The sequence below is a fragment of the Biomphalaria glabrata genome, chromosome 2 (assembly GCF_947242115.1).
Source record: "Biomphalaria glabrata chromosome 2, xgBioGlab47.1, whole genome shotgun sequence".
NCBI classification, from domain to species: Eukaryota; Metazoa; Mollusca; class Gastropoda; family Planorbidae; genus Biomphalaria; species Biomphalaria glabrata.
This window is the reverse complement of record NC_074712.1, coordinates 8301430-8325171: the sequence shown is the minus strand read 5'-3', so window position 1 is coordinate 8325171 and position 23742 is coordinate 8301430. Positions and strand designations below refer to the sequence as shown.

Sequence of the window (23742 nt, the reverse complement as noted above, 5' to 3'; positions counted from 1 at the left end):
TCAGAGTGCACTGAGCGTGTTCTAGTAACATAGAGATCAGAGTGCACTGAGCGTGTTCTAGTAACATAGAGATCAGAGTGCACTGAGCGTGTTCTAGTAACATAGAGATCAGAGTGCACTGAGCGTGTTCTAGTAACATAGAGACCAGAGTGCAATGAGCGTGTTCTAGTAACATAGAGATCAGAGTGCACTGAGTGTGTTCTAGTAACATAGAGATCAGAGTGCACTGAGCGTGTTCTAGTAACATAGAGACCAGAGTACACTGAGTGTGTTCTAGTAACATAGAGATCAGAGTGCACTTAGCATGCTCAGAGCGCTTTTGGTCCAAACTCATTTGTGGACCAGTGGGGGGAGGGGGTATCTACGAGTTGGTTTTCCGTGCTGCCTTAAGGCGCTCAGTAAAGGCAATTCAGCCCGAGTCGGGTGTCGAACCTCGAGCCCGCTTCTAGCTAGCCAAGCTCAATTGGCCTCTCGACCACGCTTCCCACAATCAACAACAAATGTACCGATGTTCTATCAAAGATATGCTGTAATCAGGAAACTATTTATTCTTAGTAATCTTAGAACTCACTTATCAAGGTGCATCAGCGACTTAATTAACAGTGAAACTGTTGTAGCTTTGTTAACACATCAAAAAATGTCCAACGCAATACGTAAGAATGTAAATATAAAAAATGTCTTGAATTCACAGAATATAAGAGCCACGCTTCTTGACCTAATTATGAACATTTGTAATCACCGTAGGAATGTTTCGAAAGCATTTCAATCAATGTAGACATCACTAGGAAATAGATTTGCGAAACATTTTTTAAATGCAATATCGACTTCCCAAAGACATATATAGGTCAGTCTATCGTCATGCCTAAATTCCTATGTTTATTACATACACTCGCTCTCCGAGTAAAGAAAACATAAAACATCTTCTTGTTGTTTGCTTTTATTAAATCCTAAGACAAAAGACTTTCTAACTATTTAATTTCCTATTGTAATTGTACTAGCCGGATATGACCCGCGGCCTGCGGGCCTTAGTTTGTGTATTGATCTACTGGATTGAATTTAGATCTATGTCGAACTTGGAGAATGTTCCCTTCACATTTTTTGTTTTGCCATGAAAACGGTTTTGATTTGTATTCGAGACATACATACATACGCCTTACTTTCTGCTTTATATATTAGATAAATAAGAGCGAAATATTTAAATGAAAGGATGTTTTATCTTATAGTTAAAGGAATGTCTACCTTTCTATTTTACGTGATGTAACAAATGTTTCAATGGGTTGTTTTTTTTTATTTAAGCAGAAATTAGTTGTTCTTGGAACAATACTTTTTTAAATTAGGAAAATGATTTTTTCTTTAAAAGTAATTTTGTTTCCCATTTAAACCCTAGACTAAGAATATGTCGTGACAAAGTGTCCTCTTTTGTCCGTGCGACATGTCAATTTTTAGCACATGACGTAATGGTGGCCAAAAAAAGTGGGCGGAGCTTATTGAATAATCACTATATCACCGTCAGAGATGCACGTTCTTACACACACACACACACACACACACCAGTGCACATCGGACTACACATCTGCACTTATATATCCGGATTGAGTCATAACCCAAGCGTAGAGATGATGCATGGTGGTGACAGTGTGACGTCACACACCAGAGACATCCATCAACAAAGATGTCGGAATGTAGGGAGACACGTGAGAGGTTGTCGAGAGAAACAAAAAAAATCAATATAAATTAGAAACAGATGTAAACATTTCAGTCTTGACAAAGTTGTTTATTTTCTTCTTATCCGCCCCCCCCCCGTCTCCTCACCAGCTGTCCCACTAGCTGTCCATGTCCACAACGTGTGACTGTTTTATTATTTTGTTGTTGTTGTTGTTTTCGCCGAAAGTTGAGAAACACTGTGCCTGGACTTAGCTGCATTTAATTACTAAGTATTAAGTTGTAATGTGAATTATATGGCTCCTTTTGTCTCGAAAGGCAATGGATGCGCCCAAGTGAGTCACTGGTTTTGGCTTAATCTTGAGACGGGGCAGAATCTGGTGTGGCTAATCAAGCCAATTCTAGAACGGCAGACTTTGCCACAATTCGTACATTTGTATGCCTCTGATTTAGGGCTAGCAGACAGGGCAGCTTTCTTTTTTTCCCTCTTGATTAAAGCCGCTTCAATTCTTTTGTTCTCAGCAAGGGTTGTCCCAACACGCACAGTCTGTCTCCATGCACTCCGGTCTTTGGCTATGTTTTCCCACATACTTTCACTGATGCCTGAGGCTCTCATGTCTCGCTTGCAGACATCTCTATATGTTAGTCTTGGGCGGCCCTTGGGTCTGACTCCTTCCACAAGCTCAGCATATAAGATATCTTTCGGGATTCTACCATCTGGCATGCGGGTGACATGTCCGAGCCAGCGTAATCTCCTTTGTGTCAGGAGAGCATACATGCTGTTCATATTGGCCAATCTCAAAACTTCCTGATTGGAGACATGGTCCCTCCAAGAGATGCCCATTATGCGTCTCAGGCAGCGCAAGTGGAAACTATTCAATCTGTGCTCTTGGTACATGTATGTTGACCAGCTTTCACTGCCATAAAGGAGAGTGCTCACAACACAGGCGTTGTAGACTAGGATTTTGGTCGCTGTGGTCAATTTACCATTTTCCCAGACGCGCTTGAAGAGTTTTGCCAATGCTGTGGTAGCTTTTCCTATCCTTTTTGTCAGCTCGATGTCTAAGTCTAGGTTACTGACAATTGTTGAACCCAAGTAGGTAAATTCCTGCACCACTGAAAGGGTGTGGTTCCCAATTTGTATTATAGGTATTTCTGCAACGTCTTGTGCCAGGATTTCGGTCTTGGAGAGACTTATAGTAAGGCTAAACTCTTGACAAGCAGCTGCTAAGGCGTTCACTAGCTTCTGTAGACCTCCTTGTGAGTGAGATACGAGTGCCGCGTCATCGGCAAACAGCAGCTCCCTTATCAAGATACGACGCCTTTTCGTTTTGGCTTTAAGACGTGCCAGGTTAAAGAGCCTTCCATCGGATCTGCTATGGATGTATATTCCGTCTTCCAGGGATTTAAAAGCACTGGATAGTACGACTGAGAAGAAGATGCCAAATAGTGTAGGGGCCAGTACACATCCTTGTTTTACACCGCTCTTAATGGAGAATGGCCTGGAGGAAGAACTTTCAAACTGAACGGTGCCCTGCATATTTTCGTGAAAAGCTGACACTAGTTTTCTTAACTTATTTGGACAGCCGATTCTCTCTAGTACAGCAAACAGACCGCTTCTGCTAACAAGGTCAAAGGCCTTGGTCAAATCAATAAAAGCTATGAAGAGGGGCTGCTTTTGTTCTCTGCTCTTCTTCTGTAGCTGCCGCAGAGAGAAAATCATATCTGTTGTAGATCTTCCTGCCCTAAAGCCACACTGCGACTCTGGATAAACACGATCTGCCAGGATCTGTAATCGCTTTAGTAACACTCTAGCAAAAGCCTTTCCGACTATGCTAAGCAGTGAGATGCCTCTGTAATTGTTACAATCAGAGCGGTCGCCTTTATTTTTATAAATTGTAACAATGTTGGAGTCTTTCAATTCCTGGGGGACCATTCCTTGTTCCCAGCACAAGCTTAGCAGTTCATGGAGTGGTTTGATTAGGGCATGTTTTCCAGCCTGAATTACTTCAGCAGGAATGCCATCTCCTCCGGGTGTTTTCCCATGTGCAAGCATGTCAATGGCAATGCTCAGCTCCTTTACTGAGGGCGTTTCGTCTAATTCCGTCAAAACTGGAAGTGATGGGAAGTTGGAAACAGCATTTGGTGAGATGGCGTTTTCAATCTGGTAGAGTTCTGCATAGTGTTCTACCCATCGTTCCATTTGCAGCGCACGATCGCTGATGATTGAGCCATCTTTTGACTTGAGCGGAGCACACTTGCTGGTGTGAGGTCCAAAGGCTTTTCTCATGCCCTCATATAGTCCTCTTATGTTACCACAGTCGGCACAAGATTGAATATCTTCGCATAGCTCCTGCCAGTATTTGTTAGCACATTGTCTCGCTACTCTTTGGGCATTGTTACGTGCAGCTCTGAGCCTTTTTAAGTTGCTTGGGGTGGGATCCTTCTTGTAGATTAGCATGGCTGCTCTCTTGTTCGTAGTGGCAGTTTCCATTTCTGGTAGACTAGCTTCAAACCAGTCTTCGCTTTTCTTGGTTTTGTTTCCAAAGACCAGTGATGATGTTTGGTAGATTGTATCACGCATAAACGTCCAGCTTTTTTCTACCTCAGTCGCAGAGAAGTTTTTAAAAGCTTCCTCTAATTTGTTCTCAAATTCGGTGCAAAGATCAGGATTTTTTGTGCTAGTAGTATTCAGGCGTGATTTTCTTTTTCCCTGTGAAGTGTGGATCTTAGTTGGCAGCAGTCTTGTCCGGCATGACACTAAAGTATGATCAGTATCACAATCCGCGCTTTGGTAGCTACGTGTCAGCAGTATATTTCCAATGTCCTTTTTTCGTGTCAGTATCATATCCAGCTGGTGCCAGTGCCCAGACCTAGGGTGCCTCCATGAGACACAGTGCTGTGGTTTTGTTCTGAAGTATGTGTTGGTAATGCAGAGCTTATGGTATGTGCAGAATTCAAGCAGTCTTTGTCCGTTCTCATTCATCTTTCCGATTCCAAAAAGCCCAAGACAGTCTGGCCAGGTAGTGTGATCTGATCCTACTCTGGCATTGAAGTCACCTAGAAGGATCATATGTTCTTTTTGAGGAATGTTTGCAATGGCTTCTTTGAGGTCTTCATAGAACTTGTCTTTGTCCTCCTGAGGCGAGCATAGTGTGGGGGCATAGGCACTAATTAGAGTGACTTTTCCAGATGCTGTCATCATACTTATGCTTAGTAGCCGTTCCGAGCCACCAACTGGAGGGACTATCATGGGAAGAAGACTGTTCTTGACAGCAATGCCCACACCATGTATTCGAGTCTCATCCTGTGCTTTCCCTTTCCAAAAGAAAGTGTAGTCAGTCTCGCGGAGCATGCCGTTTTCGGCCAGTCGGGTTTCTTGCAGGGCTGCAATGTCAATATGTAGCCTTTTTAGCTCGTTGTTTATAACTGCCGTCTTCCTTGCATCGTCGATCTGCCTTAGATCATCAGTGAGACCAGGACACATTGTCCTGACATTCCAAGTGGCCAGTCGCATGACAGGGATTTTCTTTTTCAGTTTAATTTTTCTTCTTTTGTTGCTTGGTGCAAGTTTCCAGCCTACTTGTCGTTTTAAACTAAGCTCTAAGCACCCATTAGAGCAGGCAGGCTGTGGCGGATCAGCACCTAACTGACTGGGGGCTGCCCAGGTTGAGGCGGGCGGTAGCTGATCAGTGAGGCGCGAAGACCTCTCCCACCGTCAGAGACAACCCGTGGCGTCCATACATTACGCCAATCAAGTTGGACTTATAACCCGTAACTGTTGTCTCCCGTGTTGTTTTAGCCGCTTTGCAGCAGCACCAGAGTTTCCTCTCCGGGGCGCATTCCTGGGCCTTGGATAAAGGGGTCATGGGTGGCCCATGCGTCATGATCCCTCTCTCGACCTTGCTGATGTGATCCAAAGGAACGCATCGCATTACATTTGGCACCAACTCAGTTGCAGAAGCTGCCGGAGGGAATTTCATAGCTGATACTCCCAACGCCTAAGGGGCTTCACTCCTGATTTCTCCTCGAGGTTGTCTCCTGAAGCCTCAGTACCGCAAGGCAGCGGGGGTTTGAAGTCAGAGTACCCCTCTCCTAGATGAACTGCCTTACTAGGCTGACGAGCTCCATCTGCCCGAAGCTCCCGGTTTTGTGGCGCCAGGTATCCGCCTTCACCCCTTCACCTGTTAGTAAGAGCAGTTTCGCCGGGCTTAATATCTAAGCCACACGAGCAGGCCAGGTGCTGGACTTAGTTGTCAGAGGCTATTTGATACGCATGCCATTAGGAGTACTTTATAGACAATGGGAGCTTAACCCCATTGACATCCCTGGCCATGACAACCTTTGAAACCTTTGTAATGTGAATTACAATGTGTGTATATGTTATAATTACTTTATAACTTCTATTAGGCCCAAGTTAAGCCCGACAGTCACACCATACACACCCAGTTGTACATAAACTAATAAACGAAGTGTATGATGATTTAAATTAAATTATAAATTTAATTTAATGATATTTATAGAATGAACATGATATATGACCAATGATAATGATAAAACAAATACCTATAGGTCTAGACTAATATGGTTCAATTAAAATACTGGATAGTATGTATAAGAAAAAAAAAACAAATATTGACCTTATCAATGTTTCACTTCAAGACAAAGATTCAGTAATCAGGATCATTACTATACAAATGTTCATGACAGTCCCAATATGAATGAATAAGCAAAAGTTCATAGTATCATCAAAGCTCACAACTTCACAAAGCACCACCAGGTCTGAATATATCAACCCGCAATCTGGAACCTCAGGTTCGTAATTCAAACTTGAAACATCAGACAGACAAACTGAGATGAAAACCTCCATCCCGAAATCTAAAACTGAGACCCTCTAGAAAGATAAAGAGTCATCCAGCTTTAATGGGTACCTGACATTAGTTGGGGAGAAGTTGTGCTGGCCACGTGACACCCTCGTTAACCGTGGACCACAGAAACAGATGACCTTAACATCATCTGCCCCATAGATCACAAGGTCTGAAAGGAGAACTTATAATTTACAAAATCTCATCGGATGTTCCTTTAAAATGCAACTCTATTTAATCAGCTTCTGTTGATTGGAAAGACAATGTTTAAATTCAAAATACATTTTCTTGTGGGTAAAATAGTGTGCACTTTATAAAGTGCAAATAAATAAATAGAAATAATGATAATTAAGCACCTTACAGCGCTTTGTACAATTACACTGCAACTTGGTATTTCGAAAAAGAGAAATATTAAAAAACAATAACAACAAACAATAAGTTGTTTATTTTGACCGATAAAATTCAAAGGCGATGAAATAAAGCACTCTGCCACTCCAAACATATTCATGTAATCTATTTGTACTTTAATATGACATTTTTCAATGTTTGCCAGCGTTGTACGTATAGGTTTTGTATGACTTGGCGTATAAGATCTAACACCGGGCATTTACCTGAATACCCATATAGCCAGTCCGCCCCTGGCTATTGCCAAGGCTTTCATCTTATCCTAGAATTATGTGGTATACTGCAGTCATTTTTGAGACTGAATGTGGCTGTGGTCGAATCGTTGATACATATTACACTTTTTATAGTAGCCAAATAAAAAAGGTTACAAATGTATGTTATTTGTACTAATATGATATCTTCCAGGACGCCGATTCCGCTGTTTCATTGATATAAAATCAATAGATGATTAAACGCGAAACATTAATTTCTCCGTGGGGACACGTCCAACAACCGGAGAGGAAAAGGACCCAGCACACATGACCTAAAAAAAAAAAGAAGGACCCATAACTCACAGCTCGGTGACACTTAAACAAACTCATTTATCTCCCCCAGTCATGCAGTAGCTTCTGGTACATCGCAATTAGTTTCCTTTCTCTGCCCTTCAGTTACAAGAGATCTTTTTTTTAGGTTTATGCACATTTCTGTTTTTAAACGAGGCAATATGCTCATAAAAGTAAACCCTAGACCAAAATTTAGGCCAAAGTCAGTCCTTTTTGAAGGAATATATCTACAGGTGTTTTGGTTGAGGATGTTATCTCCCCAGGGGCGTAACTAGGGATTTGGGGGCCCGGGGGGATTGACCTCTTTGGGGGCCCCTTGCATTTTGACATTCGACATATGACATGAGATAATGTACGCAAAAATATATAAGCCCCAAATCAAATTGGTTCAGTATATCAGTAAACTTAACAAAAAGTAATCATCAAGAATTCTTTTAAAGAATAATACCGTTGTTTATTAGTTAAATAATGCACAAGTGACAAATCTAAATTGATATCGCTTCACGTGGTGCATTCTGTGCAGCAAAGACATCTATAACATCAACTACATCGATACTTTCTAGTATTTGTGACTTCACTGACATTAAAACCATGATAAGCCTTTCTTGCGTCATTGTGCTCCTGAGATACTTTTTGATGAACTTGAGCTTTGAGAATGACGTAATGGAAGTGGCCTGAGTTAGCGGTATTCGGAGGAGGTTGCAAAGTCTGAGCACACGTAATTCCCATATGAAGCCTGTTTCCTCAATATGTCTATTGGTGATTGTATTACTGGTTTGTTGATGAAAAGTGCTCGTGCATCAATGACATCATTGAAAAAGCGATTTTCCATTTATTTCATCAAACAAACAGAAAAAGTAGCACAGTTTGTCACAAGCGTGTCTTCTAACAGGTGTCTTGGTTCAAGAAGAAACCCAAAGGTATCCATTTTCTTTCCAGTCTTTGGAATCTGTGACGAACTTGCCGAAGGATTGTATTAATAAGTTGATGAATTCATATGAAATGACGATCACACTTGCCGGGGATTATATGATTAAACTTGACAATTCAATGAAATGAAGAAAGAAACATCTCTCTGTATTTTCTTCAAACTTCTTTAATAACTTCTTCAACTTTCACATCAAATTAACTTCTTAATTCAATAACAACTTGACACTTCATAAATAAAACTTAAAGATACATAAAACTTCACTTAGTATAACTTCAACTTCAACTACTAAAACTTTACTTAATGGACCCGCTAATATCACAAAACTTATTACTAATCGAGGACTGAGCGAGGACCATCGCTCTACAAGAACTACTACTATGCGAGGACCCCGTCTAACTGACTTTCCCGTTATTTATACTTTCTTTGATCGTACGTTCCAGAATCATGGAACCTTCTCAGATAATTATTTTAGTAACTTTGACCTTCTAGAAGCTGACGTGTGCTATTTTTTCCCTTAACCTCTTTCTTTGATTGGATATCTAAAATTAACTTGTTTACGCTGGACACTTGCACTGGTTTGAACTTGCTTCTAGAAACTGGTCGAAATAGGTCACAGACTCGACTCGTGACATTACCCCCTTGCCTTTTTAGCATTTTGTATGCAATATAAAATGCGTAAAATAACATTATTTCTTTTATAATATATGCACACAAAAATCTAAAAAAAAATTGTTCCTATAAAGTACAGAACTGATAATTCGAATAATTGTTGCATTACATTTACATTATTCAAAATTCAAAGTATTGTACATATTCAGCATATATAATTAATATTATAGAAATTACATCTTAGTTCCATACATCACTTGTCTCTACATGATATTTGAGCATGAACTTTCTAACTTTTGTAACTCAAGAAAATATCAAAATTATACAACTTCACAATACTGAAAAATACATGTCATCTCATCATATTACTTGCTAATACAGAATATCTGAATATTAACTTACTTAATAATATATGAAATCTAAACATGTACAATGTCAAATTACTCATTTCTAAAACTCTTATAACAACAGTATTAATGTAAATATACTAAGTAATAAACAATAGCATGACATAAGTATTAAAATAAATCTTGACCCAGCTGTAATGTCTTGTTAGATTTGCTACTTCCTTCTTTCCTGGTACTTGAAACAATTCTAGTTTGTCTGTACATTTCTTCTGTTCGGGCACTTGAAACAATTCTAGTCTATCCGTACATTTCTTCTTTCTTGGTTCTGTATAGTTCAAAATACGTTTAACAATATTGTCATGTGTTTTCAGAGAGTTTTGTTCAACTCTGCTGTTGAAAAATGTCACTTTTGGTTTCAACACAAACTTTCTTAGTTTAGCTACAAATGTACTTTGTTTCAAATGGTACACAATGTCTCTCAGTTCATGAATATGTTTCATTCTAGCTTTAAGCAACATACAACTATTGTCCTTATAAGATTCTTTGCTTTTCATATATTCAAACAAGAACTGTCCAAAATCGACACTAAATCTTTCTTTTAGTGACAGTTTACGTTGTAAAACGATTGAAGTAGAAAACGTTGAGTTTGAATGTTCATGTATGCATTGCACTAATAAATCAGTTAAGTCTTTCTGCAGTAAATCTCTATTGTGCAAAGTTAGAGAATGAACATTTGAGTTGGCAAGTTTGTCAGTTTTTAAGTCAATCACATTGTCTATAAATGTTGATATGTCAGGAACATCATGAAATATCTCAGAATATTCTTCACTTGTATTCAACAGGTCTGTCTTACTTTTCAACTTTAAATGATCTATGTCAATGTCTTTGAGAGATTCAATTTGTTTTGATGTCGTTGGTAATAGTTCATTTATATTGTCTTCATTTTCCTCTTGAATTTTCTCTAAGCATGTAACATTATCTTCTAGTTCTTTTGATAAGTTTTCATTATCTGTATCCTCATTGTATTTTTCAAGCATATGAACATGAAACACTTTGACATATTTGTTAATGTTGATTTCATAAGTTACGTTTGAAATCTTTCTGATGATAGTAAATGGACCTTGCCAGGTATAAATCAGCTTGTTGCTCCTGTCAGGTAACCATAACTTCACTTTGTCTCCTTGTTTAAAATTTCTAAACTTTCTGTATTCATTTAATTCTCTTTCATTTTCAATATTGACTTCAGCTTCTTGAGTTTTTTCACATGGCTCTATGACTGTAATATTTGTATCAAAATCTTGTTGAAAAGTTTTCGTATCTGAGTTATTTTGTTTTGACTGAGACAGTGACTCATTCGAAACAAATATGTTTGAATCTATATTTGATTGACTTTCTTTGGAAGTACTTATGTTACTTTGTTGCTGAGTCATATCACGGTTGTTGCATAAATTGTCCATCAATGTTAGACGATTTTCTTTCTTAAAGTTAAATGTAAAATTGTTTAATTCATCAACATTTGAGTCATTTTTGTCTGCTATAATATTTCCAACTGGTTCGTAATTTTGTTCAACTTTCATATTCTGCTCATGAACTTGGTTTCTCTTAGAATTGTTCATTTGACAAACTTGACATTGACTAACATGTTTCTTAACATCTTTTGTAATGCTCGGCCAATAAAATTTGTCTAGAATTCTTTTCTTTGTCCTCGTCACACTCGCTAGTTTGGTATGTAGAAAATTGTGATTCTTTTCAATGATGTCTTGAGTATATTTCAGTGGTAAAATGATTTGTTCAACAAACTCATAGGTATCATAATTAACACTTTTCTTCACAAGTATTCCTTCTTTGAAATAAGGTACATTAAGTCCTGGCTGCTTTACAATTGTTTGTGCCTTCTTGTACATTCTAGTCAAAGTTGTATCTTTCTTCTGGTCAGCTTTAAATTCTTCATTATTAAATAGTTGAAGTTCAGTAGTATTCTTGTTGTACTCATAAACAATGTAAGGTCCTTCCGTAATGTTTGTTTCTTTTTCTTCTGTTTCATTTTCTGTTTCTTTTATTTCTTTAAGTTTCCTTTCTTCTTCTTCTTTTCGTGCTTTAAGTTTTCTTTCTTCTTCTTCATGTATTTCTTTAAGTTTCCTTTCTTCTTCTTCTTTTGCTTTAAGTTTTCTTTCTTCTTCTTCTTTTGCTTTAAGTTTTCTTTCTTCTTCTTCTATTTCTTCTTTGCGTTTCTTCTCTTCTGCCTCTATGTCTACTTGTCTTCTTTGGTCGTCTCTAAGCATTTTTCTTTCTTCTGCCTCTTTTTCTTCTTGTCTTCTTTTTTCTTCTCTAATCCTATTTCTTTCTTCAGCCTCTTTTTCTTCTCTAATTCTTTTTTCTTCTCTAATTCTTTTTCTTTCTTCTGCCTCTTTGTCTTCTTTACGTCTTCTTTCTTCTGCCTCTTTGTCTTCTTTACGTCTTCTTTCTTCTGCCTCTTCGTCTTCTTTACGTCTTTGTATCTCGAAATTTACTTTTTGAGTGCACCATTCCTCCATTCTTTCTTGTGGCATGTTACCGTAAGCGGCTACTTTGATGTATGCTTTCCACAGGTACGAGACTAAAGCCATTGTAATAACTTAATAACTTTTCTATTTATAAGTACTGCCTACACTAGCGATGACCGACACCTGTCCACAGGTGAGAGGTTAACTATGGCTGACCTAGTTAAATATCGATCGGTGTCTCCTCTTGAGGAATGCAAGTGGTCAGTATTTGTAACCAAACTAGTGTACAACTAGCTTTAGTAACGTTGCCTTCACAGCTTAGTAGATATAGCTTTCACAGCTTGGTAAATGTAGCTTTCACAGCTTAGTAAATATAGCTTTCACAGCTTAGTAAATATAGCTTTCACAGCTTAGTAAATGTAGCTTTCACAGCTTAGTAAATGTAGCTTTCACAGCTTAGTAAATATAGCTTTCACAGCTTAGTAAATGTAGCTTTCACAGCTTAGTAAATGTAGCTTTCACAGCTTAGTAAATATGAAATGTAAGGTACTGACCTTAAAACCGATGATCTGTCTTGCAGGACGTCCTCTATGTCAACTATTAAGTAACCTATTGACTGGAAGTGTCAATCATAAAATACTTTTCGTAGCAATGAATGTACGTCTTGTTAAAGTTTTCTGAAAGAGGCTTTTCTTGTAATGCTTAGTTGAGGCTTTGTCGTTACGAGAGGCTATGATTTATTTGTTAGAGGCTTTTCCTTTTAAATTCGTAGTCCTTGCTAGAATGTGCCGACTTTATTCTTTGAAAATGCCGTATGTGATGCTTGTCTTCATCGGTGCCTTTATTTATAGATGCCTTTTTTCGTCAGGAGGTGCCAATATATGTGACGTATGTATTCTTCGATGTCGCCTTTATTGTTTGATGCCTGTATTCATCGATGCCTTGCCTTATTTATCGGAGGTGCCATATATGTGACGAACTTGCCGGGGATTATATTATCAATACTTGACAATTCAATGAAATGAAGAAAGAAACATCTCTCTGTATTTTCTTCAAACTTCTTTAATAACTTCTTCAACTTTCACATCAAATTAACTTCTTAATTCAATAACAACTTGACACTTCATAAATAAAACTTAAAGATACATAAAACTTCACTTAGTATAACTTCAACTTCAACTACTAAAACTTTACTTAATGGACCCGCTAATATCACAAAACGTATTACTAATCGAGGACTGAGCGAGGACCATCGCTCTACAAGAACTACTACTATGCGAGGACCCCGTCTAACTGACTTTCCCGTTATTTATACTTTCTTTGATCGTACGTTCCAGAATCATGGAACCTTCTCAGATAATTATTTTAGTAACTTTGACCTTCTAGAAGCTGACGTGTGCTATTTTTTTCCCTTAACCTCTTTCTTTGATTGGATATCTAAAATTAACTTGTTTACGCTGGACACTTGCACTGGTTTGAACTTGCTTCTAGAAACTGGTCGAAATAGGTCACAGACTCGACTCGTGACAAATCTGCCCTTCATCTCCATATGAAATCTGTCCAGCACTTCTGTCGCAACACGTTTGAATTGCAGTTGTATTGACAGTCCGACATGAGAACTCAACTTCCCATCAAGTCTTTTCTTTCATATGGTTGTTTTGATTACAGGGAATCCATAGTATTCACTACCTTCTTTTGCTTTTTCGATGGATTGGGTTTTTGTCAGTTTCTCATCATTTTGCAGAAAGCATGAAAGGGTAATAATTTCTTTAGCAGATTCCCGTATATGCAGTCCAGACTTTTGTAGTTTCTTCCGAACTATATTAATTGGGCATAGGAGCTTTGACCAGAATTCAAGATAGGCAAAAAAATTCGTAATTTTCCACTGCACGAAGAAGATTCTGTGCTAATATTATATGGCATTACGTCATTGTTGGTTGTTTATGTTTTGTGCGAAAGCAAAAGGATTCAGAGTATACAAAAGTGGGAAAGATCCATATCTCGTTATGCTCGAGTATAGAAATACTCCGATAAGTGGACTGCCGTATTCACCATCACAACTGCTGACGAGTAGAAGACTCAGGGAATCATTCCAACTGATGACAAACTATTGAAACCATTGGTAGCTGAAAATGCAGAGACATTACTCAACGAACGACAGATGAAAAGCTAAGTGAAATACGATGCAAAAGCAAGACTACCTAAAGATTATTCTGTCGGAGAGTTCGTCTAGGTCAAACATGGCAGAAAGCAGTTGTCATAAAAAAAATTCAGCACTCAGATCTTACATCATAAAGACAAACAATGGAATAACATGCAGAAGAAATCAACGCTTTTTAAATAAGAGTTTCGATGAAGACATCTCTGGGTACTATGATACCGATGAAGACAATGAACTGCAAACTGTTGCTACAAACGAAACAGACAGTTATAGACCAACGTCTAGAGAACTTGTTGTGCCAGACAACCAGAAGTGGACGAATTGTTAAAGTTCCTAGTAGACAGTGCTGGTCGCAGTGGGCGCCGCGCTTTCATAGGCCCCGCGCTAATTCCAAGTGTACATTATTAAATTAAACAATTATAACGTATATAAAATAACAGGGTTTTCGCGACCTCCTGATTTTTCAGGGCCTCCAGGAAATCTCATGAAAAGGCAAAATATACGATAAAGTCCTGAACTTTTTTTGAATTTATTCAAATCTCCTGAAGAATAGACGAAATTGACGTTTTGGGGTGCCAATAAATAAAAAGTGGCATTGCGAGCTTTCATTTGATAAAAATTTATTGCAAAGACAAAAGTAGGCCTATTTTCTAATTCAAAAAATAATAATTTTGACATTATGCTTATCCCTACCCAGACTAGGCCCCGCGCGATCCGTTTCGCTTAGGGCCCCGCAAATGCTAGGGCCGGCCCTGCTAGTAGATATCACTATTAAGAACTTTAAAAGGAAGGGTGTGATAATAACTTCAATAGGAAGGATGTATTAATATTATATGATATTACGTCATTATTTTTTGTTTATGTTTTGTGTGAAAGCAAAAGGATTAGATCATTAGATGTAAATAAAAAGAGAGAGTTTCCATTGGATTGAGGAAAGATGAATAAAGGGGTAATAACTCGAGTGTGAAGTTTAATTCTGAAATTATAGACGCCAAACCCGAATAATGGACAATTTTAGCATTGTTAAGAATAACTTTTAGTTATACTCGATTCTGTAAATTTTGCTTCAAGGTTAATTAGTGTAGCCATATAATACTCGCCATTTAGATCTATTATTAGTAAAGGTAACAAGATACCTGGAATTCGCTGTATATCATGCAGTTTTATTCGTGGCAACAAAGTTTAAAATGGAGGAATAGTTACACTATCAAAAACTGATCTCTGCGGCAAAAATATCTAGGTTTAGTCTTTGTGATAAATTTAATCCATAAATGTTGATTAAAAAAAGACACCCGTTGACACAATTTGTCTATCAAATATATTAATTTATGTATTTACAACTAAATTTCGGACACCCATTTAGGGGCCCCCCCTAGGTGGGGGCCCGGGGGGATTTTAAAATTCCCCCCCATCCCCCCCCCTTAGTTACGCCACTGTATCTCCCAGATCACACAGAAGTAATGCGCTGAGAGACTTGTAGGTTCTCTGTCTCTACTACAAACTTTCAGGCTTTCCGGATCTCTTTGTTCAAATTAGTTGAAAATGACCCACATTGAGAAATGAGTACACTATAAATCTTAGGTCTTGTTTATAAGTCAACTTCGCGGAAGCGTCTAAAAAAACGAATTGGTTCTGTCCTGTACTCTCAAGGCACAGACACTATTAACGTGCTGACAGTGTTGAGTTGTGTGTAGGAACAAAACATTTCTCCTCCTGCGTAGTTTTAGTCTTATTTTAGAAAGCGTCGCTATTCCCCCCCCCCCACCCCCTCCTTTTCCCATTCTCGGCTCAAGTTGAAACTTTGCACAATTATTCACTGTTCCTAACAACATGGGTCAATAAAAAAAATCAATCAGTTAATTAAATAATGGTAATTAATTAATTTTGATTTAATATCGAAAAAAGGGTCATACATCTTACAGTATTGAGACAAACGGGTGTAAATATGGAGTCCTTTCCCTTATGTAAGATTTGTAGTTTTTTTTTTTTACATTTAATTTGCTTGTTTTTCTGTCTTCCTTCAGCGTGCAGAGCAGACGAGATACCAAAATTAGTCGAAAGTGACCCACTGAAACCTTTTAGCAATGATGAACTTGGGGAAAAAATCAAGGTCAGTACATCTGAACACGTGATCTGCATGACACGTGTTCACACACATAAACATTGGTCTGTTCTGTTTTAGTACCTCCTAGCTTTCTTTTAATGCTGCAGATTTATTTAAAGTTCTCTTCGCAACATGCTGAGAAAAGCTAAATTACTCCTTGCTCAATTCCATCTCACCGTTACATATAAGATACTTAAACGTATCTTTTCTCTCCTAATCAGCCCTAATCAGCCCTTCTGCAAACACTGCTCAACACAACACATCTAACTCAAGAACTGACAAAAATAATTTGGTACTTTAATGAGTAAATAAATAAATAACAGCCAATACGACACAATAAACTGACTACACTGTACACCACGGTACTAAACTCTACTGTCTCTTCCTGGACCCCTACTGCTTCACTCGAGGACTCACTCCCCCCGGACTGACTTCATGGTAGGCTAACAGTCCTAGCACACTATGTCTCTGGTCCACGAAGGCTTTCGATCACATGACCATAACACGAGTCATATTAGCTAGTACTATAGTACTGTCCCTTGTCCAATGACAAATATTAGAACAGTTTTCAATTAAAAAGAACAAAACAAACAAACAAAAAACAACAACAACAACATAGTAACCGAATATTCAAAGAGATCTAGCTAATAACTCAGATGACCATGTTTAGTAATGGGTTCATTCTATATCTAGATTTGTGCTATGTCATATATGTACTGTATTACTGTGTTTAGAGACTAGGTTTCTATACTTGTTAAGTGTGTTTATCTATTAGGACTTGTTGGACAAGAGACCAGAACTACCGGACATCGAGCTGGAATTCGATGACCTTTTCGAAAATCTAAATTCCCTATCCTTGAGGATGCCACCTGATTTCGAGTTTAGAGTGACCCAGTTCGGACCTAAAGGTAATGGACAATAAAAAATGTGTAGATTGTAGATTTGTAAAAAGTTGGTCTTACACATTTCATAAAGTACGCTGTCTAATTGTTTTCAGTCTGTCTTGAGTCCGTGTCTGTCTTCAGTCCGTGTCTGTCTATCGTTTGTGTCTATGTCTGTGGCATTTTACGTCTCCGAGACAATATTTTCCCTTTGCAAATTCTCCTTTGACTCAAGAGGCCGACCGTTGCTATAAAGATACGGTCACAAGTTGGGCATCTGTAGTGGTATTCGATTTCACTTTAGCAGTTGACCACCTCGTTCCAATAAATAGGTCATCTGTATTGAAATATTTCTTATACAACAATTTGCACTTTTGAATTCAATATTATATCAATAGAACAAGCAAACTATAATTTAAAAAAAATACTTTATCAAAACAAAGCTTAAATATAGGATATCATTGCACAATAACAGGCATATCTCTCAATGCTTCAAGATTTTGTTCCCCTGTTCCTATATAAAACGAAATGAATTAATTACCACTATTCAATTAACTAATATGTAATTTTTTAAATTATTGCTTCATGTTTTGTCTTTGATTATGAATAATTATGCAAAATTTCAACTTGATCCGAGAATGGGAAGTGGGAGAAAAAATTGTCTAAAGAATGGAATCAGTTACTATAAGCATTGTAATTAGGGTTTAATAAATGCAATTATGTTGCAGTCGGTATATGCTATTGTTACTTAAATTTGGGGTCTTTGATTATTTTCGTGAATATTTTGTTAGATTCACTTTTTTTCGCCCTCTTTGCATTCAGATGGCAACCCTTTGCTCCAAAATGCCAAGGCTATGAAGTGTCTCAGCAGCAATGATCAGCTGAAACATTTTCTGAACCGCGTGAAGGAAGCTTTTAAGGGCGAGTCATCGGAAGATACGTCTGACGACCAGGATGACAAAAAGCCAGAGCTCAGCGACAATAAGAAAAACGACACTTCAGATGAAGTGGACAACACGAAGAAAGAAAGCCAAGACCAGGACAATGACCACACTATGAAGAAACGGGACACAAATGATGAAAAAATAGATTGGGAAGATGTTTTAGAAGAATTGGAGGTAATCTTTTGAACGAGGTTTTATGTATTATTTCTGAACCAATTTAATAACTTATTTAACTTATATTAATTTACTTAATTTTTACATTATGTTTCGTTGAAACCGAAAGTCCTTTACACTATCTAATTCCTATCGAAATTAGATATACACTTAGCCAGGTGCTATTCTTAATTGTTGTTAGGGTAAAAATGCCTTTCCATAAAAGGTCTACGAGATAAACTATAGACCTGAAAGGTTTAAGCATCTCGAAATTAAGTTTATATTTTTATTAAATAATTAGAAATACTGTCGAATCACGTTTGATCTGATCATATTGGGAAGTGTTCGTTTTGGTTCTACACATCGGCATGTCCTATTACACCAGTGCGCCCCGCAATTTGCTATGTGCCATAATTTATATAGCATCCTGCATTGCCATTTACACCGACTCAGAGGAGTCATCAACACCTTGCAGGTATTCCAATCAGTCAGTCATTGGCCTCCTTCAGTCGTAGAACGACTATGGTTCATCTCAGAGCACACTTCCTCATGTGGCTGTGGAGCCCTATTTTGGAGAGACACTCCCGTCCACAGATAGCGCAGGTTAAGGTGGCTTTTGCTTCGGGGGTAGAGGAGCTGGGCGTTTTTCGGATTGTACGTTTTTCTTCCTGAGCTGAGACCCATGTACTTTCACTGTCCATAGCCTTCTTGGTCACTGTCTCTCTCCATCTGTTGCCGTCTAGAGCTATGTCTTCCCAATGGTCAGTATTGAGGTATTCCAAATGCTGTCTTGTGTTTCTATTAGATTCAAGCAACAATCGCAGCCTTGCAATCTTTATTTTCATTGTAGCTTTGAAGCTAGTTGTCATTGGTTACAATTTCTTTTTTAATTTCAAGCTGTTGAACCGGATTCCCACAGCATTGCAATTTATCGAATCACACACACACACACATAAATGGATGCTTATTTCTCCCTTCGTTTTATTTGTAAACAGATTGAAATGTTTTAGGGTGTGCCGATGTTTATTATGTCCTATTAACGAACGTTCGGTCGTCTTCGTAGTGTTAAGGGAGTTAGAGGTGATCTAGTTGAGTCTAGATCAGGGGTTCTCAACCTGTGGGTCGATTGACGATTTGCCAGGGGTCGTTTAAGACCATTGAAACTATGGATTGTTTTTGTCTATTCTTCTATTGCTGTATGTGTGTGAATTAGGTCGCGGAAGAGTGGGGGATTCTAAAATGGGGTCGCCGAGCTTAAAAGATTTAGAACCGCTGGTCTAGATGATGTTGATTCTCTGGCTATTTGAACTAGTTCAATTACTAACAACCTCCAACAGAATACAAATAAATCTAGTAAATAATGATGAACTCCAGTTCTCTACTAAAACAACATTGTATTTCAGAATAAGGGCACAGTCTTGGTCGTCTCTTTAACTACAAGCCTGTCGCCTTCGTCCTCGTTCGTGCTTCATCGTTTCTAGCATATTTCCGTTCTAGCTTTTACAATGTAGTGTCGCCTCACTAAGGGAAATAAACCCTGATTCTTGCTATTGCGTCATTACACTATCAACTAGCCGACCCGCGGCGTAGCATGCGCCACTATTTAGTGACGGGTGAACACGTCCTGAAAGACACAGTTGTCCTAATGGGGGAGCGAGGGGGGGGCGCGGGTGCGGGCGGGAGCGGGCATGGTTGGGCGAAGTAGAGAGCTATATATACAGAGAAGTTTACTTGTTCTCCCCCCCCCCTTTTTTTTTTTTCTTAGCCGCCGACTTGCAGAAATAAAATATTTATCTTTCCATGACATTTTCATCGAGGGTTAGAGAGTTGACGTGCCTGCGTGGTTTCCCGCATGGTTGGGTGACGTAGAGAATTATAATACAGATTAACTTATAGTCTCATGCTTTTTTGTTTTTCCTTTTCCTTTGCAGACGGAAGACTTGGAATGCCTGACAGGCTTTGTCACCGACAGAGAAGAAAAGTTCTTGTGCTCTCGATTGGCACGAGGGTCAGCTGGCGTCTTCGCCAGGATTCTGGCTGGAGGCTTTGAGTGCGACGACCACCTGGACGACAGCGACGAGGAGCACGATGTGAGTCATGAGGCTATAGATGGTTTGTTAGACGATCAAGCCGCGAACAGTAAGATGTTGGGTAACGACGATCAGGACTCGGCGGAGCACGCCCTCGACAGCGTCTCCCTGGACGATCTTCTCCAAGACGAGTCGTCGGAGGCTGTGGATGACATTCTGAAGGAGATTGAAGAATTGGCGGACGGCGTACTCGACAGCGGGGAGAGCCTGGACGAAGTGCTGGACGACTTGGTAAAGTCTGTTGTCCCCAGTGATGACACAAAGGAGAAGACTTCTTTGGACGTTTCGGAAGAGCTGCACAAAGTTGTTCTCGGAGACAGAGACGAGAATGATAGAAGCCGAGAGATCTCGATCGAGATAAACAAGGACGTAATCATTGTGTCCAGTAAAGAAATCACTGAACGAAAAGACGATAAAGATGATGATGATAATGATGATGACGATAATGATCATAAAAAAGATGATGATGATGATGATAGCCACGACGACGATGATGACGACGACAAAGATGATAATAGAGGCCGCTGGCGAAGCGTGAGTGTACTATATAGACGCCATGTCTGTCTGCTGACATGAAACAAGTCGCTTTGCAACGCTTTCAAATAGGGTGCAAGGGAGATAATTTTCAAAAGTTTAAAATAGTTTCAGTAGAAACAATAGCTCCGTAATTGGTTCATTTTTTAAAATAAGTACCTTTATTCTATAACAAAGATATCATATATATTGTATTTATAGTTTTAGTCTTAACAAGGTTTTAAGTATAACAACTACTTCAGCTCTATATAAAATAAAACATATCTAATTGTAGACATATTATATTGACTTCAAGAAGCCTTAGCCACCATAGCGCGTTCCGCTTATTGCTTATAAAAAACATTCCTACGCCATATAAAATGTTTATCATAAACTAAATATATTGAAAACGATTTATATACACCAAATGCTACTAACAAAACATGATAGTTCATTTTCATGTCGATTGGATATATTTGTAATTGGAAGCAAATTTAAAAAATCGCAAGCTTTTTTGGTGTATCCGGTGTAAGCCTTTTGGTGTATCTGGTGTAAGTCTTTTGGTGTATCTGGTGTAAGCCTTTTGGTGTATCTGGTGTAAGTCTTTTGGTGTATCTGGTGTAAGTCTTTTGGTGTATCTGGTGTAAGCCTTTTGGTGTATCTGGTGTAAGTCTTTTGGTGTATCTGGTGTAAGCCTTTTGGTGTATCTGGTGTAAGCCTTTTGGTGTATCTGGTGTAAGCCTTTTGGTGTATCTGGTGTAAGCCTTTTGGTGTATCTGGTGTAAGCCTTTTGGTGTATCTGGTGTAAGTCTTTTGGTGTATCTGGTGTAAGCCTTTTGGTGTATCCGGTGTAAGTCTTTTGGTGTATCTGGTGTAAGCCTTTTGGTGTATCTGGTGTAAGTCTTTTGGTGTATCTGGTGTAAGCCTTTTGGTGTATCTGGTGTAAGTCTTTTGGTGTATCTGGTGTAAGCCTTTTGGTGTATCTGGTGTAAGTCTTTTGGTGTATCTGGTGTAAGTCTTTTGGTGTATCTGGTGTAAGCCTTTTGGTGTATCTGGTGTAAGTCTTTTGGTGTATCTGGTGTAAGCCTTTTGGTGTATCTGGTGTAAGTCTTTTGGTGTATCTGGTGTAAGCCTTTTGGTGTATCCGGTGTAAGTCTTTTGGTGTATCTGGTGTAAGCCTTTTGGTGTATCCGGTGTAAGCCTTTTGGTGTATCTGGTGTAAGCCTTTTGGTGTATCCGGTGTAAGCCTTTTGGTGTATCCGGTAAACAAAATAAGGAACTATTTATAAGCAAAGTATTTTGAAAAATCAGATATGTCGTGTGCACTTTTCAGCACTGTGAAATTACATTTCACCTGTAGCACAAAGTACCTTGTCTTAGTTAGTTGGCAACAGTTATATTTCAATTAGGCCTCCTTGACCTTGTTTATTTTGTGTATTTATTTCAAACTCTCAATCTTCTTGTTTTCAATTCCCTACGTTTGTCTTTAGGTTCCATTATATCACCAACACATTGTGTCATATCGCTTTCTCTTCTTTTTTTTTCTCTCTTATTAATTTCTATAACGTAGACGGAAATTTAAAAATCAAAGCTTATCTACAGAGCAGGGAACTGATTAAATTTAAGTGTGATGGTCTCTAACAGGAAGCACGGGACATTAACCACGATTCATTCACTACATTTAGATAGCCTGGATACATGGATACATGGATAGTAATTTGGTATTGGGCAGTGTTTCCCAAATTGTGTTCCGCGGAACCCATGTGTTCAGCGAGGCCTGAATAGGTGTTCCACGTACTACTGGAATAACTATCTAATAGGCCACAACGTGAAGTATTCTCTCTAAAAAAAAAAAAACCAAGCCAAGTGTTCAGCTAAATACCCAGATTGTGCGAAGTCTGAAAAATTTAGGGAACACTGGGATAGGGTCAATACTTTTGCTAACATTTGCACCTGATAAAGAAATGATGCATCGTCAGTAATTAAGTAATTTGTCCGCTTTCGGATCCTTGTTAATACACGATGCTATGGTGGCTTATGCTTTGTTGTTTATTGTTATAAATGCCTAACGTTCTACTATAACTAACATAACCTCTATGATATAGTAAACAATCATTCAGAGGTTCACGTGATAACAGCCAGGTGCACTAATCATAACACGCTTCAAAAATTGGCACTAACTACAAAAACAAAGATTAACATAAGGAATATATTTATATTGAACAAATGTTTTGTGTAGAAATTAACCTCTAGCTTAGTTAAATAGAGAAAAAAAAATACTGTTTATGTATTGGAAACAGTTCATCAAATCATCATCTATACATCATTGATGGACACATCTATAACATTATAACATCAGCTTAATGTCTCTAAGCTTACAGTCTAAAGTTGAATTATTGAAATGTTTTTTTTATAAATGTCATTTAAACAGAGCTTGGCTAACCAAAGACAATGTGCATTTGAGAATCATTTCTATTTTTAAAATATCTTATTTAAGTGCTTTGAAAATCAACAACACAAACACAGATAATGTAACTTATTAACTCTTGCTGTCAATTTGGCTCTTAATTCTGTGTGTAATAGAAATTCTTACTATATTTGTAACTTTGTTTTTGATTTAAATTAGATTTGTAGTGAAATTTAAAAGAATGAAATATTTTTTTTTTGTCGACAGCGTCTGAGCCAATCCCATCAGATAGCCATTCTCCAACAACTTAAGGCTAAAGGCTCCAGCGCCTGGACAGATGATGACGTCAAGAGAATACTTAGAGTTGCCCCTGACGTCATTGATGACGACTTCCTGGAAGAGCTGCCAGAAAAACTGTTTGACGCACAGTAAGCTCGAGGAAGGGAGAGGGAATAGAAAGGATGGGGAAAAGAGAGGGGGAGAAAGAGAGAGTGTGTGTGAGAGAAAGATAGGAAGTAAAAAGGATAAAAAGGAGAGAGAAAAGAGAGAGAGAGAGAGAGAGGTATTAAAAGAGAGAGCGTATAAATTAAGAAAGAAAACGAAGCAAAAAGAGTACGAGGAAGAAAAAAAGAGAGAAATAGAGAG

The 23742-nt window shown here is 38.3% G+C and overlaps 1 protein-coding gene across 2 annotated transcripts in view; it reads left to right on the top strand.

Annotated features, from left to right (window-relative positions):
• LOC106069873 (uncharacterized) overlaps nucleotides 1–23742 on the top strand; it is a 50174-nt gene that overhangs the window by 5645 nt on the left and 20787 nt on the right. The window contains exons 2-6 of one of the 2 annotated variants that reach the window (XM_056018950.1): nucleotides 16030–16115; nucleotides 16885–17017; nucleotides 17813–18108; nucleotides 20019–20711; nucleotides 23365–23525. In XM_056018950.1, coding sequence (XP_055874925.1) covers nucleotides 16030–16115; nucleotides 16885–17017; nucleotides 17813–18108; nucleotides 20019–20711; nucleotides 23365–23525 — 1369 coding nt within the window. The remainder of the gene's footprint in view (nucleotides 1–16029; nucleotides 16116–16884; nucleotides 17018–17812; nucleotides 18109–20018; nucleotides 20712–23364; nucleotides 23526–23742) is intronic. The other variant, XM_056018951.1, reaches the window with a different exon arrangement.